Raw genomic sequence first — 12,564 nt, 5'->3', positions numbered from 1 at the left:
TCTGAGACCTAGTACTCAAAACACTTCATGGAGATCTGGTCCTTTTGATGTGCTGAATATGGATAGTTTAAGAGACAGTTAGCATTCAGATTATAGCAAAGTTGAGAGAAATCAATAAGTAGATGAATCTGATAAGAAGTTGAGTACTATTATTTATACTACATGTTGCCTGAAATTACTCTGGTGTTACTGTTTCCCAGCTTCATTGGAACATAATTTACTTATAAAATTGTAAGATATTTAGAGGGTACATCATGGTGATTTGCTATACATTGAAAAGGTTTCCTCTCACCTGAGGATTAACACATCCATCACCTTATTTATTTGAGAACATTTGAATTCTGCTCGCAAGGAATTTGAGCTGTACAGTTATGCAATACAGTGTTATCAAGTATAGTCATCATGTTTTACATTAAATCCTTCTTGATCCTATGTGTAATTCACCCTCTTATTGAATGTAGTTAATAATTATAGAAATACCTGATGATGAAAATGATTGCTTGTTTTCATTGTGTAGTCTGACAAGTTGCTTAGTTTTTTAAAGACTTCTTCATTATGTTAGCTGGATTTATAATTATGTAATTTATTTACCCCTTCCTATTCGATTTGTTTTCTTACTGTCGGTTTTTTTTCCATTTATCTTCTAATCTCTGATTTTGCAAGTAAAGATCTATGAATTGACTATTTGTGCAAAGAAAATAATTGAGGCAACTGGATTTCTTTTGTCAGTAGTCAGATCCAAAAGGACCACAGAAGAAGCGATTGTTAGTATCTAATTTTATAAAAATCATGTGTCAGTGGTAGTACTAAGAAAAATGCCATTGTTTAAACAAAAATAAAGTGAATTTTGCTGGCTCTTATATAACAGAAAGATATCGTATATAAACTAATAGGAAGATCCTTATTAAATCCATCCTGACCATCGAAGTAAACCTGCCACAAGAGTTTTGAAATATTCTTTGTCAGTGAACTTAAGATAAATTTGATAAAATGAATTTGTCGTGTACTAGCAAAATTGTATAATTTGTTATATATGTTTTTAAAAACATGGACTCCATTTCAAAATCATTTATTTGTATTTTCCATAGCATGAAGAAGAACCACCTCAGAATATGAAACCACAACCAGGAAATGATAAGCCATTATCAAAAACAGCCCTTAAAAATCAAAGGAAGCATGAGGCTAAGAAAGCTGCAAAGCAGGTACTTGGGACACTTATCTTTTCAAACCCAAACAGACCAAACCAGTTAAATTAGCTCTATGCCTTAAAGTTTAAAGAATTGTAGTCCTAAAAACTTGATTGGTAGATTATAAAATGTAATTGGAGTTAGACATAAGTAGCCAAAATGTCTCTTTTGTGTTTACCTATGAATTTCTCAGTAGTCCCGTATGTGTAATGTGGGACTGAGGGAACTGGGACTGACCTTAAGACCTGAAACCCTAGTGGGATTATGTAGTGTGTTACTTTCAACAGACTGGAGGAGCCTGGGTGAAGTGGTATAGTTTGCTTTCTTAAACCGTGTATTTAGGACACACCAGAAATTACATGATTATAAAGCCATTTTGTCACTCAGTAGATTGCTACAGGAAATTGTTCAACTAGAAATCTAAATACCAGAAGTAGCCAAACAGTAGAATTGTTCTAAAATAATTTTTTTATATACTTCATAGTTGAAAAACAATAATTGACAGGTAAATAGTGATGGCTTGTGGCTTATGGTAGTAGTGAGACCAGCTGGGCTAGAAATATGTGGTTAGTAAAGTTGTGGTAATCACATTTTTGAGGTTCAGACAGTTTGGTCTTGCCTATTAATGCTTTGATTTTGACAGTTCTAGGTTACTTGGGCGTTTTGGTAGGCAGTTACTATTTTAAGGTACAGAATTTCTTTCATCTTCAGTCACTCAGTCGTGTCCAACTCTTTGTGACTTCAGGGACTGTATCCTCCTAGGCTCTTCTGTCCTTGGGATTCTCCAGGCAAAAATACTGGAGTGGTTGCCATTTCCTTCTCCAGTAGAATTTCATTGTGTAACCATATTCTGCTAAAATCTGGGCTTGAAATATTGGTGTGTTCTTTTGTAGTTGATATAGTTTTATCTCCAGAAATACATGTAAATAACCCAGGCTTTGGTGATTCCAAGTAAAATAATCTAGTCCACGTATTAGACTTGTGTGAAAGCAGGACTTAGCCTCTCATCAGAGTGGGTAGGGACCTCTGCTGGTCCCGAATGTTACAGACTAGTAGCTAAGATTCCTTTTTTGTTGTTGTTGGTTTTCCAGCTAATGATTATAGGTGTAATTGACAAATAAAAATCTTAAAATGTCCAACATGATGATATGATATAGGTATACATTGTAATAGGATTCCTGCAATCAAGTTAATTAACACATATATCACCTTACATATTTACTTCTGAGGGATGGAACATTTAAATTCTGCTTTCTTACCAAATTTCAATCACTGTGTTCAGTATAATACAATATTATCAACTACAGTCACCATATTATACATGATATCCTCAAACCTTATTCATCCTATAACTGAAAGTTTGTACCCTTTTACCAGCCCCTTCCCATTTCTCCCATCCCCCATTTCCTCTAGCTTCTGACAGCCACCATTTCTACTCTCCATTTATGTGATTTTGACTTCTCTCTTTTTTAGATTCCACTTATAAGTGATGTCATGCAGTATTTATCTGTTTGTCTTTCTCTTTCTGGCTTTTTGCACTTAGCGTAATGACCTACAGGTTCATAGATGTTGTTACAAATGGTAGGATTTCCTTTTTATTTATTTATTTTTTTATGGCTGGATACTATTCTACTCTATATGTTTAATGTTTATATATTACATTTTCTATATTCATTCTTTTGTTGACAGACACTTAGCTTGTTTCCATACCCTGGCTATTATAAATAATATTGCGACAAACCTGGGAGTAATGATTTTGTTTCCTTTGGGTGTATACCCAGAAGAGAGATTGCTGGATCATATGGTAGCTCTGTTTGATTTCTTGAGGAACTGCCATCCTGTTTTTTACAATGACTGTATAAGATTCCTTCTAATTGAGATTTAAGGGTCTTCAGAAATCTTTTCAACACAGAATCCTATTCTTATAAGTGATATTTCTTCCTCTTTATCAAAAGATATTTTTAATATGACCATTGCTGGTACTGAGCTAAGTAAATTCCCTTTGTAATAAAATATTAGTTGTTTATTTTGTGTGTTTTTCTGATACTTTGAATACATAAAATGTTGGGAAGAGGGTTGTAGACTCAGTTTTCTAATTTAGAAAAACTAGTATTAAAATAGTGACTTTCTTAATGATATCCCTGTGGCTCTTTTGAAAAAACAATGAGTGCTTTTACTGTAAAACGTAATAATTACAGAAACACTCTCCCACACCCACTTCATACAGCCATATAATCACCGACACATGTTATTTACTAAAGATGATACTACTAACCCATCATTATGGAGTTGCTCTTTGCATGTTTTCTCCGTCAGAGCAAAATGTTTTCTACTTTCAAGATAATTCTATCAGTATGCAAAGAATTATTATTTTTTTTGAGACAACTGGTTGAAGTTAGTAAAAGTTATGATTGTGCGGTAGAATGAAGGTAAACAGTCTATGATAGGACCTCACCTTAACCAGACCTTCTTTCTTATGCCTGACTGTGAATTAAGGAACCAAAGAGAAGGAGTCAGATGTATATAATCTAACCAAGTACTTTTATAAATTTATGGTGATTCTATGAACTTATCATCTTTATCAAAAATAATTGAAACAAAGTTTAATTTTATCATATGCATAGCCTTTCCAGAGAATGACCAGAATTTAAATACAGTAACATAGACACCTTGACTTACTCTTTGTTTTTTAAAATATGGAGAAATTGTGTCATATTTCACTTAACTTTAATAGTTTTTTATATGATATTAATCTTCCTAGAAAATTAGTATTCTCAGCTGATTACAAACAACTACATTTTATTTTTTTGGACATGCCACCCAGCTTATAGGCTCTTAGGTCTCCCACCAAAGATGGAACCCAGGCCCTCAGCTGTGAAAGTGGACTGCCAGGATATTCCCACAAACAACTAAACTGAAAAAAATGGAGGACTTCCCTGGTGATCCAGTGGCTAAGACTCTGCATTTCCAGTGCAAAGGACCCGAGTTCAATTGCTGGTCAGGGGACTAGATCCCACATGCCACAGCTAAAGGATTCTGCGTGCTGCAGTGAAGATCAGACCCAGTATGATTTGACCCAGTACTATTTGACCCAGTACGGCCCCAAAATAAATAAAAATAAATAATTTTTTTAAGTTCCTTTTTTTTTTTAATCAGATTTCAAAAGTGAATTTTGGTAGGCAAAGTATGTCTATTTTCCTTTTATCTACTCTTCTCCTTTAATTTTTTATTATGAAAAATACCAAACTACACCATATTATTAGAATTTACAAGCTCCTTAAGAGTCAAAACTAAATAATTTCTTTCTGAATACTCTTAAATGCTCAGTAATGTTTTCATATAAAAGGTTAGGAATTAACATTTGTGGATTGTAGTGTACGAATTAGAACCAACATGACTCTAAAAAAGAAAAAAAAAATGCTCCAATTCTGCACTGTCTAAAAATTCTCCGGCAGACGTTTTTAGGTTTGGAGATCCAGAAGTGACACCCTGTCCCATGTTCCCCTGGGATGCTTTGGGAGTTTGGAGTATTCTACCCAGAACTCTAAGAGGTTCTAGAGTCTTGCAGAGTCTGTGTATTCCATTGGGAACTCTGTAAGGAAGAAGTAGAAGCCCTACTTAAAAAGTTTTCCATGGCACAGTGTTGCCGAGCTGAATTGATCTGATTGTAAATAAATCTCTATGGGACTTACCCTGTAGCATCATCTGTTATATGTACTTGAGTTTACATACTCATAGTTTTGGAGGATATCCCAAGAGTGAAACTTTACACACCTTAGTTAGATAAGCCCTCTCACATTTCCAAATCATCCATATAATGGCACATCCCAAAATAACCAAAAATCTAGAATGTTTATTGGCTGAAACAATAATCTCCTTGTTTATTTCATTTCTAGGTCATTTCATCTCTTTCCCTTTGTTATTATATTACTAATTATATTTTACATTACTAACTATTTTTATTACATTTTGCTAATATTACTAAAATCCTTGTTTTTTTTTCGCTGCATCACGTTGAGTTACTGGACCAGGGGTTGAACCTGTGTGCCCTGTAGTAGAAGCACAGGGTCCTAAAACCACTAGGCCACCAGGGAATTCCCCAATATGCTATTGTTTTTTATTTTATTATTATGTTACTTTAAATTACAGATCTTGCCTTTTGGATATCTCATTGTACTGAAATATTTTTTTAAGCTTCATTACAACTATTATGGGATGATATAACATACTTGAGGCCAGCAATTCAGTTGCTTTCTTTATATAGAGTGTATAAAAGATAAAATCATATTTTGTTTTATAAAAGGCTATGTTTGTTGAAATACTTCAATGATTTCATTTTTGAAAACTTAATTCTTGAAAATATTTCCTGCAGGAAGCAAGAATTGACAAGAGTCCAGATATGGCACCTGTTCCTACCCCACAAAGCACACCACGAAATACTATTTCTCAGTCAACTTCTGGGGACCCTGAGACAGACAAAAAAATCAAGAACCTAAAGAAGGTGGGAGGCTTCAGTGAAAAGCACATGTGTTTATTGAAAGAACACATGAGAATTATATAAAGGAAATAGTGTTTAGATGCCTAAAGACAGGCATCTGAGAGGTTTGTAGCAATCCTTGTTGTTGCTTTCTCACCATGAAATACTGTAACTTAGGAATGGTACTGATTTTAGTTTTATTCACAGATGTCTAAGGGATATTAGTCCTTTATTGTTGATTTTTAGAGTAATAAGAAATAATGTACATTTGAACATGTTTATACTCACTACATCATTATACCCTTGTGAGACAGGTAGGACAGATATTCATCTCATTTTTAAAGATGAAGAAAGAGGAACAAAAGGAAGTTTATTGACTTGTCAAATGCAATCACTGTGTGATGGTGGCCTAGGAGGTAAAATCAGGTTTCTAGAGCACTTCCCAGGCTACGTTACGAAGTTTCTCTTAAAGCTAAAGACATGGTCCAGGTATCATGAGGTACTGAAATAAATGGTGAAATTAGACATATATTTACATAATGTATATATATATACATAGATGTACATGCATAGTAATATTAAAATTTTGAAAAATACCAAATTTCATGTTCTTAATGTATACAATTTTATGTTTAATTTTGAAAGTAGATTGCGCATTCTGAAATTGCTTTTTCTTTCTTCCTTTTGCCTCCTGTTTGGTGTTTACAGAAACTGAAAGCAATTGAACAGCTGAAAGAACAAGCAGCAGCTGGAAAACAGCTAGAGAAAAATCAGGTCTTTTCTGCATTTTTCATTCGGGCTCATAGTTACTACCACCCTTCCCCTTTTTATTACAAGCAACTATTTAATCCGATTAAAGAGTATATAGATTTTAAAACTTATTTGGAAATACACAAGGATGGGGGAAATGTGGATCATGGTGAATGAGGGATTCCCTGTTTCCTGTGACACATACTGATGCTGTAGCTGCTGGCTTCTTATGTTAGACAAATAGAAGATTCTCTTCTTTTCTGTATCTCAGGTCGCACTGTCCTATTTCCCCTTTTCCTTCCTCCTGTCCTCCACACTTCGAAGCACAAATGTAGAATGGAAGATTTATTAGAGAATTTATTAGAGAATGCAGTAAGACAGCTCTGTTTTTTGTCTCCTTGATTCATCAGTTCAGTCGCTCAGTCGTGTCCAACTCTTTATGACCCCATGGACTGCAGCACACCAGGCTTCCCTGTCCATCACCAACTCCTAGAGCTTGCTCAAACTCATGTCCATTGAGTCACTGATGCTATCCAACCATCTCATCTTCTCTTGTCCTCTTCTCCTGCCTTCAGTCTTTCCCAGCATCAGGGTCTTTCAAATGAGTCAGTTCTTCACATCAGATGGCCAAAGTATTGGAGCTTCAAGTTCAGCATGTCCTTCCAGTCAATATTTAGGACTGATTTCATTTAGGATTGGCTGGTTTGATCTCCTTGCAGTCCAAGGGACTCTCAAGAGTCTTCTTCAATACCACAGTTAGAAAGCATCAATTCTGTGGCACTCAGCTTTCTTGACAGTTCAACTCTCACATCCATACATGACTACTGGAAAAACCATAGCTTTGACAAGGACCTTTGTTGGCAATGTCTCTGCTTCTTAATATGCTAAGTTGGTCATAGCTTTTCTTCCATGGGGCAAGCATCTTTTAATTTCATGGCTGCACTTACCATCTGCAGTGATTTTAGAGCCCCCCAAAATAAAGTCTCTCACTGTTTCCATTATTTCCCTCTCTATTTGCCATGAAGTGATGGGACTGGATGCCATGATCTTCGTCTTTTGAATGTTGAGTTTTAAGCCAGCTTTTTCACGCTCTTCTTTCACTTTCATCAAGAGGCTCTTTAGCTTCTCTTCACTTTCTGCCATAAGGGTGGTGTCATCTGCATATCTGAGGTTACTGATATTTCTCCTGGCACGCCTGATTCCAGCTTGTGCTTCATCCATTCTGGCATTTTGCATGATGTACTCTGCATAGAAGTTAAATAAGCAGGGTTACAATATACAGCCTTAATGTATTCCTTTCCAAATTTGGAACCAGTCTGTTGTTCCATGTTGGGTTCTAACTGTTGCTTCTTGACCTACATACAGCTTTCTCAGGAGGCAGGTCAGGTGGTCTGGTATTCCCATCTCCTTCAGAATTTTCCACAGTTTGTTGTGATCCATACAGTCAAAAGCTTTAGCATAGTCAATGAAGCAGCAGTAGATTTTTTTCTAGAATTCTCCTGCTTTTTCTATGATCCAGTGGATGCTGGAAGTTTGATCTCTGGTTCCTCTGCCTTTTCTAAATCCAGCCTGAACATCTGGAAGTTCACGGTTCACGTACTGCCGAAGCCTGGCTTGGAGAATTTTGAGCATTATTTTACTAGCATGTGAGATGAGTGCAATTGTGCGGTAGTTTGAGCATTCTTTGGTGTTGCCCTTCTTTGTGATTGGAGTGAAAACTGACCTTTTCCAGTCCTGTGGCCACTGCTGAGTTTTCCAAATTTGCTGGCATATCAAGTGTAGTACATTCACATCATCATTTTTTAGAATTTGAAATAGCTCAACTGGAATTCCATCACCTCCACAAGCCTTTTTCATGTGATGCCTCCTAAGGCCCACTTGACTTCACATTCCAGGATGTCTGCCTCTAGGTGAGTGATCACACCATCATGATTATCTGGGTCATGAAGATCTTTTTTGTATAGTTCTGCTGTGTATTCTTGCCACCTCTTCTTAATATCTTCTGCTTTTAGGTCCATACCGTTTCTGTCCTTTATTGTGCCCATCTTTGCATGAAAAGTTTCCTTGGTATCTCTAATTTTCTTGAAGAGATCTCTAGTCTTTCCCATTCTGTTGTTTTCCTCTATTTCTTTTCATTGAGCACTGAGGAGAACTTTCTTATGTCTCCTTGCTATTCTTTGGAATTCTGCATTAAGATGGATGTATCTTTCCTTTTCTCCTTTGCCTTTAGCTTCTCTTCTTTTTCAGCTATTTGTAAACAAGGCCTCCTTAGACAACCATTTTGCCTGTTTACATTTCTTTTCCTTGGGGATGGCCTTGATCACCACCTCCTATACAATGTCACAAATCTCTGTCCATAGTTCTTCAGGCACTCTATCAGATCTAATCCCTTGAATCTGTCGCTTCCACTGTATAATCGTAAAGGATTTGATTTAGGTCATATCCAAATGGTCTAGTGGTTTTCCCTACTTTTCTTCAATTTAAGTCTGAATTTGGTAATAAGGAGTTCATGATCTGAGCTGCTGTCAGCTCCCACTCTTGTTTTTGCTGACTGTAGATAGCTTTTCCATCTTCAGCTGCAAAGAACAGAATCAGTCTGATTTCGGTATTGACCATCTGGTGATATCCATGTGTAGAGTCTTCTCTTGTGTTGTTGGAAGACGGTGTTTGCTATGACCTTTGCTATGGTCATAGCAAAGGCTAACTCTATTAACCTTTGCCCTGCTTCATTTTGTACTCCAAGGCCAAAGTTGCCTGTTACTCCAGGTGTTTCTTGACTTCCTACTTTTGCATTCCAGTCCCCCATGATGAAAGCGATGTATTTTTTGGTGTTAGTTCTAGAACGTCTTATAGGTCATCATAGAAACCGTTCCAGCTTCTTTGGCATTAATGGTTGGAGCATAGACTTGGGTTACTGTGATACTGAATGGTTTGCCTTGGAAATGAACAGAGATCATTCTGTCATTTTTGAGATTGCCTCCAAGTACTTGATTCATATCAAACAACAAATTAGACCTTGTTTCTAATCTGTGTTTTTTAAATCTGTGGTTACCAAAAAATCTGGTAAAGTCTCAGGTATATTCTTTCTCTAAATTTTTTCTCTTTTGCTATGTGGCTATTGATCTAATAATTATTTCATTTCCTGTTTAATAACTATTGTTTTAAACTTTTCTAGTTGGAGAAAATTCAGAAAGAGAAAGCCCTTCTTCAAGAGCTGGAAGATTTGGAACTGGGAATTTAAAGATTCACAGAAAGCAAGCTGGTTACCAGAAATCACTGCAAACGTATTATCTGTTAAACCCATCAGTGTACATAGAAATATCCATGTGCCCACATTTAACGTTCACTTATAATTTTGACCATTTATCTAAGATTCTACATATCTATACAATTACTTAATATGTCTGTTAAATTAATTTTTACATCCTGCATCCTGTATCATGTCAACATACGATACAGAAAGAAGACATATGATTTTCTGTTTAGCTAAGCTTGACAGATTGAAAGACTAATGTCATTGTTTTTTAGTAGGAGACAGTATTTACCATATCAATGAATAAAAAGATTTTAATTTTAATCATTGTCGACTCTGTTTTAAGTTCTTCAGTTAACAAGTTCTTTATTTATTTACAAAGACAAGTTTGGGAAATTTTTCCTTTGAATATATAACATAACTATCTTGATCCTAAAAGATTATATGGTCGAACATTAAAGAAAAGCCTTAAAATCAGGTTGTACTAAATATATTAAATTGTTTATGTTATTGGTAGTATTTGAAGTAAAGTTTTTCTGACTGGTTTTAAAGTATAAACTTTAAAAAAAGAAAATAATAAGACATTTTGATATTTCAGATAATAAACCTGGCCATTTAATGACAAGGTAATATTTTCTAAATGTGAACTATGATTATTTTGCTGTAGTTGTCTTGATTGTTGTGGTTGTTCACTTATATGATGAATAAAAGATGTACTGGTAACCCAAGACATTCAGCTATCAAAACTGATTTATATTTGGTTTTGGAGTCTGTTACAGCTACTTTTTTAAAATCTGATTTACATTTGAAGTTATTACATTTACATTGATACAGATTTTAATTATCCAGAGCTAATATTTAAGCTAAGTAAAAGAAAAGAATTTAGGAATACTTTGAGAGAGATACACAGGTAACTGAACTTCCTGATGTCCCAAAGCTACAAATAAGATTTGATACAGATCTAATGAATTAAAGTTGGAGTGTTTTGTTTTTATTTTTTCCCTTCAGTGGAAGCACAGAGTCTTAACCACTGGACCGCTGTCACAGTCCCTTGAGTGGTATTTTAAATGTTTTGTGTGCCGAGTGAATGTGGACACATACGCACTCGTGTACATATAATTTCTTTCAACATTAATTCATTTTTGATAATAGAAATATAAACTTTTTTAAAGCAGTATATTGTAAAAACAATGTATTTTTCTAATAAAATGTTAAGTAATTCACCTTAAGCCAGTGTAATGTTTTTTGACCAAGCAGCCTAAGCTTTCTTAATTTAGAAGTTTTTAATTACCAGTTTACAGCAAATATATTAATCATTTTTAAAATGTTCTTCTTAAGGGAATTCCCTGGTGTTCAGTGATTAGGACTCGGTGTTCTCACTGCCCAGGGCCTGAGTTCAATCCCTAGTTGGAGGACTAAGATCCCACACACTGTGTGCCATGACAGTGAGTAAATCAGTAATCAATAAATCTTATCAGTCAATGTATGGGAATTTCCTGGTGATTCAGTGGTTAGGACTCTGTACTTCAACTGTAAGGGGCACGCATTCGATCCTGCATGCCATGTGGCACGCCCCAAAATTTTTTTAATGAAATGTTTATCTTAGAAGTATTATCATTGAACCTTTTGTTTTAGTCAGATGCTTTTTAATTGCTCCAAGGTGACTGTTCCTATTAAAATTAGATTACATGGACTCAGTTTTTAAATTGTCTTTATTTCTGTAATCAATCTATTTTTTTCCAAAGAAATGTTTTATTTCTGTGTGCTAAGTTGCTTCAGTCGTGACCGACTCTTTGCGACCCTATGGACAGTAGCTTGTTAAGCTCCTCTACCCATGCGATTCTCCAGGCAGTATATTGGAGTAGTTGCCTTGCCCTCTTCCAGGGAATCTTCCCAACCCAGGGATCAAACCCGTGTCTCCTGCATTGGCAGGCAGGTTCTTTTACCACTGCTGCTGCTGCTGCTAAGTCGCTTCAGTCGTGTCCAACTGTGTGACCCCATAGACGGCAGCCCACCAGGCTCCCCCGTCCCAGGGATTCCCCAGGCAAGAACACTGCAGTGGGTTGCCATTTCCTTCTCCAAGGCATGAAAGTGAAAGTGAAAGTGACGTTGCACAGTCCAGCGTCATGTTTATTTCTGAACACATCAATGTAAAAATCACTGAGATGTTCTTGGACTACATATTTTATTTTTATTTTAAATATATACATATATATATTTCTTTAGGGCACAAAAAATGTGACTAGTAGGTTTATTGATATTCATTATTATGCAAAACTTCTAACTATCTTTAGTAATGATAATACTTGCATTCATGGAGTCGCAGAGTCAGACATGACTGAGCGACTGAACAACAAATACTTGCATTTGACCCTTGTTCATTATAAATGGACATGCAGAAAGCAAATGAGTTCAGATACATACAACTAAAAATGTGTAACTGCATATTACTCTTGTAGTCACTGACGACAAAAGATTTTCTCATATTCATACTGGTGGCCTATTCCATGCTCATGTGCCAATCTCCATCTGAGCAGAAAAAATAACTATCCAGTTAATGAAATGATCTAAAATTTTCCAGCTTTTAAATTGTTGAAAATATGGGAATTAGGACAAAGCATATTACATTATATTTTATAAAACAATGAATGAATCTACTCTCTCAAAAGAAATGAGTTAGTATTTGTTACAGTTACCTTATGGCTGCTTTAGAAGTTATCTTCTGGCAGTATGAGTAAGGTTATAGAAAAGTGTATAAAGTGATGAAAGTATGCTTGAAAATTTAAATATGTTGTGTATTCATTATAAAGGAAAAAATGTAATTCCTGGATTCTCATAACTCTCTTTTCATTAATCCTCTCAGAAATACATTTGGAGGACTTTCCTGGCAATCCAGT

At 35.4% G+C, this 12,564-nt stretch overlaps 1 protein-coding gene across 2 annotated transcripts in view; it reads left to right on the top strand.

The window, feature by feature from the left end:
* EIF2A (eukaryotic translation initiation factor 2A) overlaps positions 1-9,994 on the top strand; it is a 38,441-nt gene extending 28,447 nt beyond the window's left edge. The window contains exons 11-14 of one of the 2 annotated variants that reach the window (XM_005675449.3): positions 1,089-1,202; positions 5,560-5,688; positions 6,373-6,438; positions 9,590-9,994. In XM_005675449.3, the coding sequence (XP_005675506.2) occupies positions 1,089-1,202; positions 5,560-5,688; positions 6,373-6,438; positions 9,590-9,655 (375 nt within the window). In that variant the 3' untranslated portion in view covers positions 9,656-9,994. Of the gene's footprint in view, positions 1-1,088; positions 1,203-5,559; positions 5,790-6,372; positions 6,439-9,589 lie in introns of those variants that run through there. The other variant, XM_018049041.1, reaches the window with a different exon arrangement.

The sequence above is a fragment of the Capra hircus genome, chromosome 1 (assembly GCF_001704415.2).
Source record: "Capra hircus breed San Clemente chromosome 1, ASM170441v1, whole genome shotgun sequence".
NCBI classification, from domain to species: domain Eukaryota; kingdom Metazoa; phylum Chordata; class Mammalia; order Artiodactyla; family Bovidae; genus Capra; species Capra hircus.
Note: the sequence above shows the minus strand (reverse complement) of the source record. Positions and strands in the feature narration are given on the sequence as shown.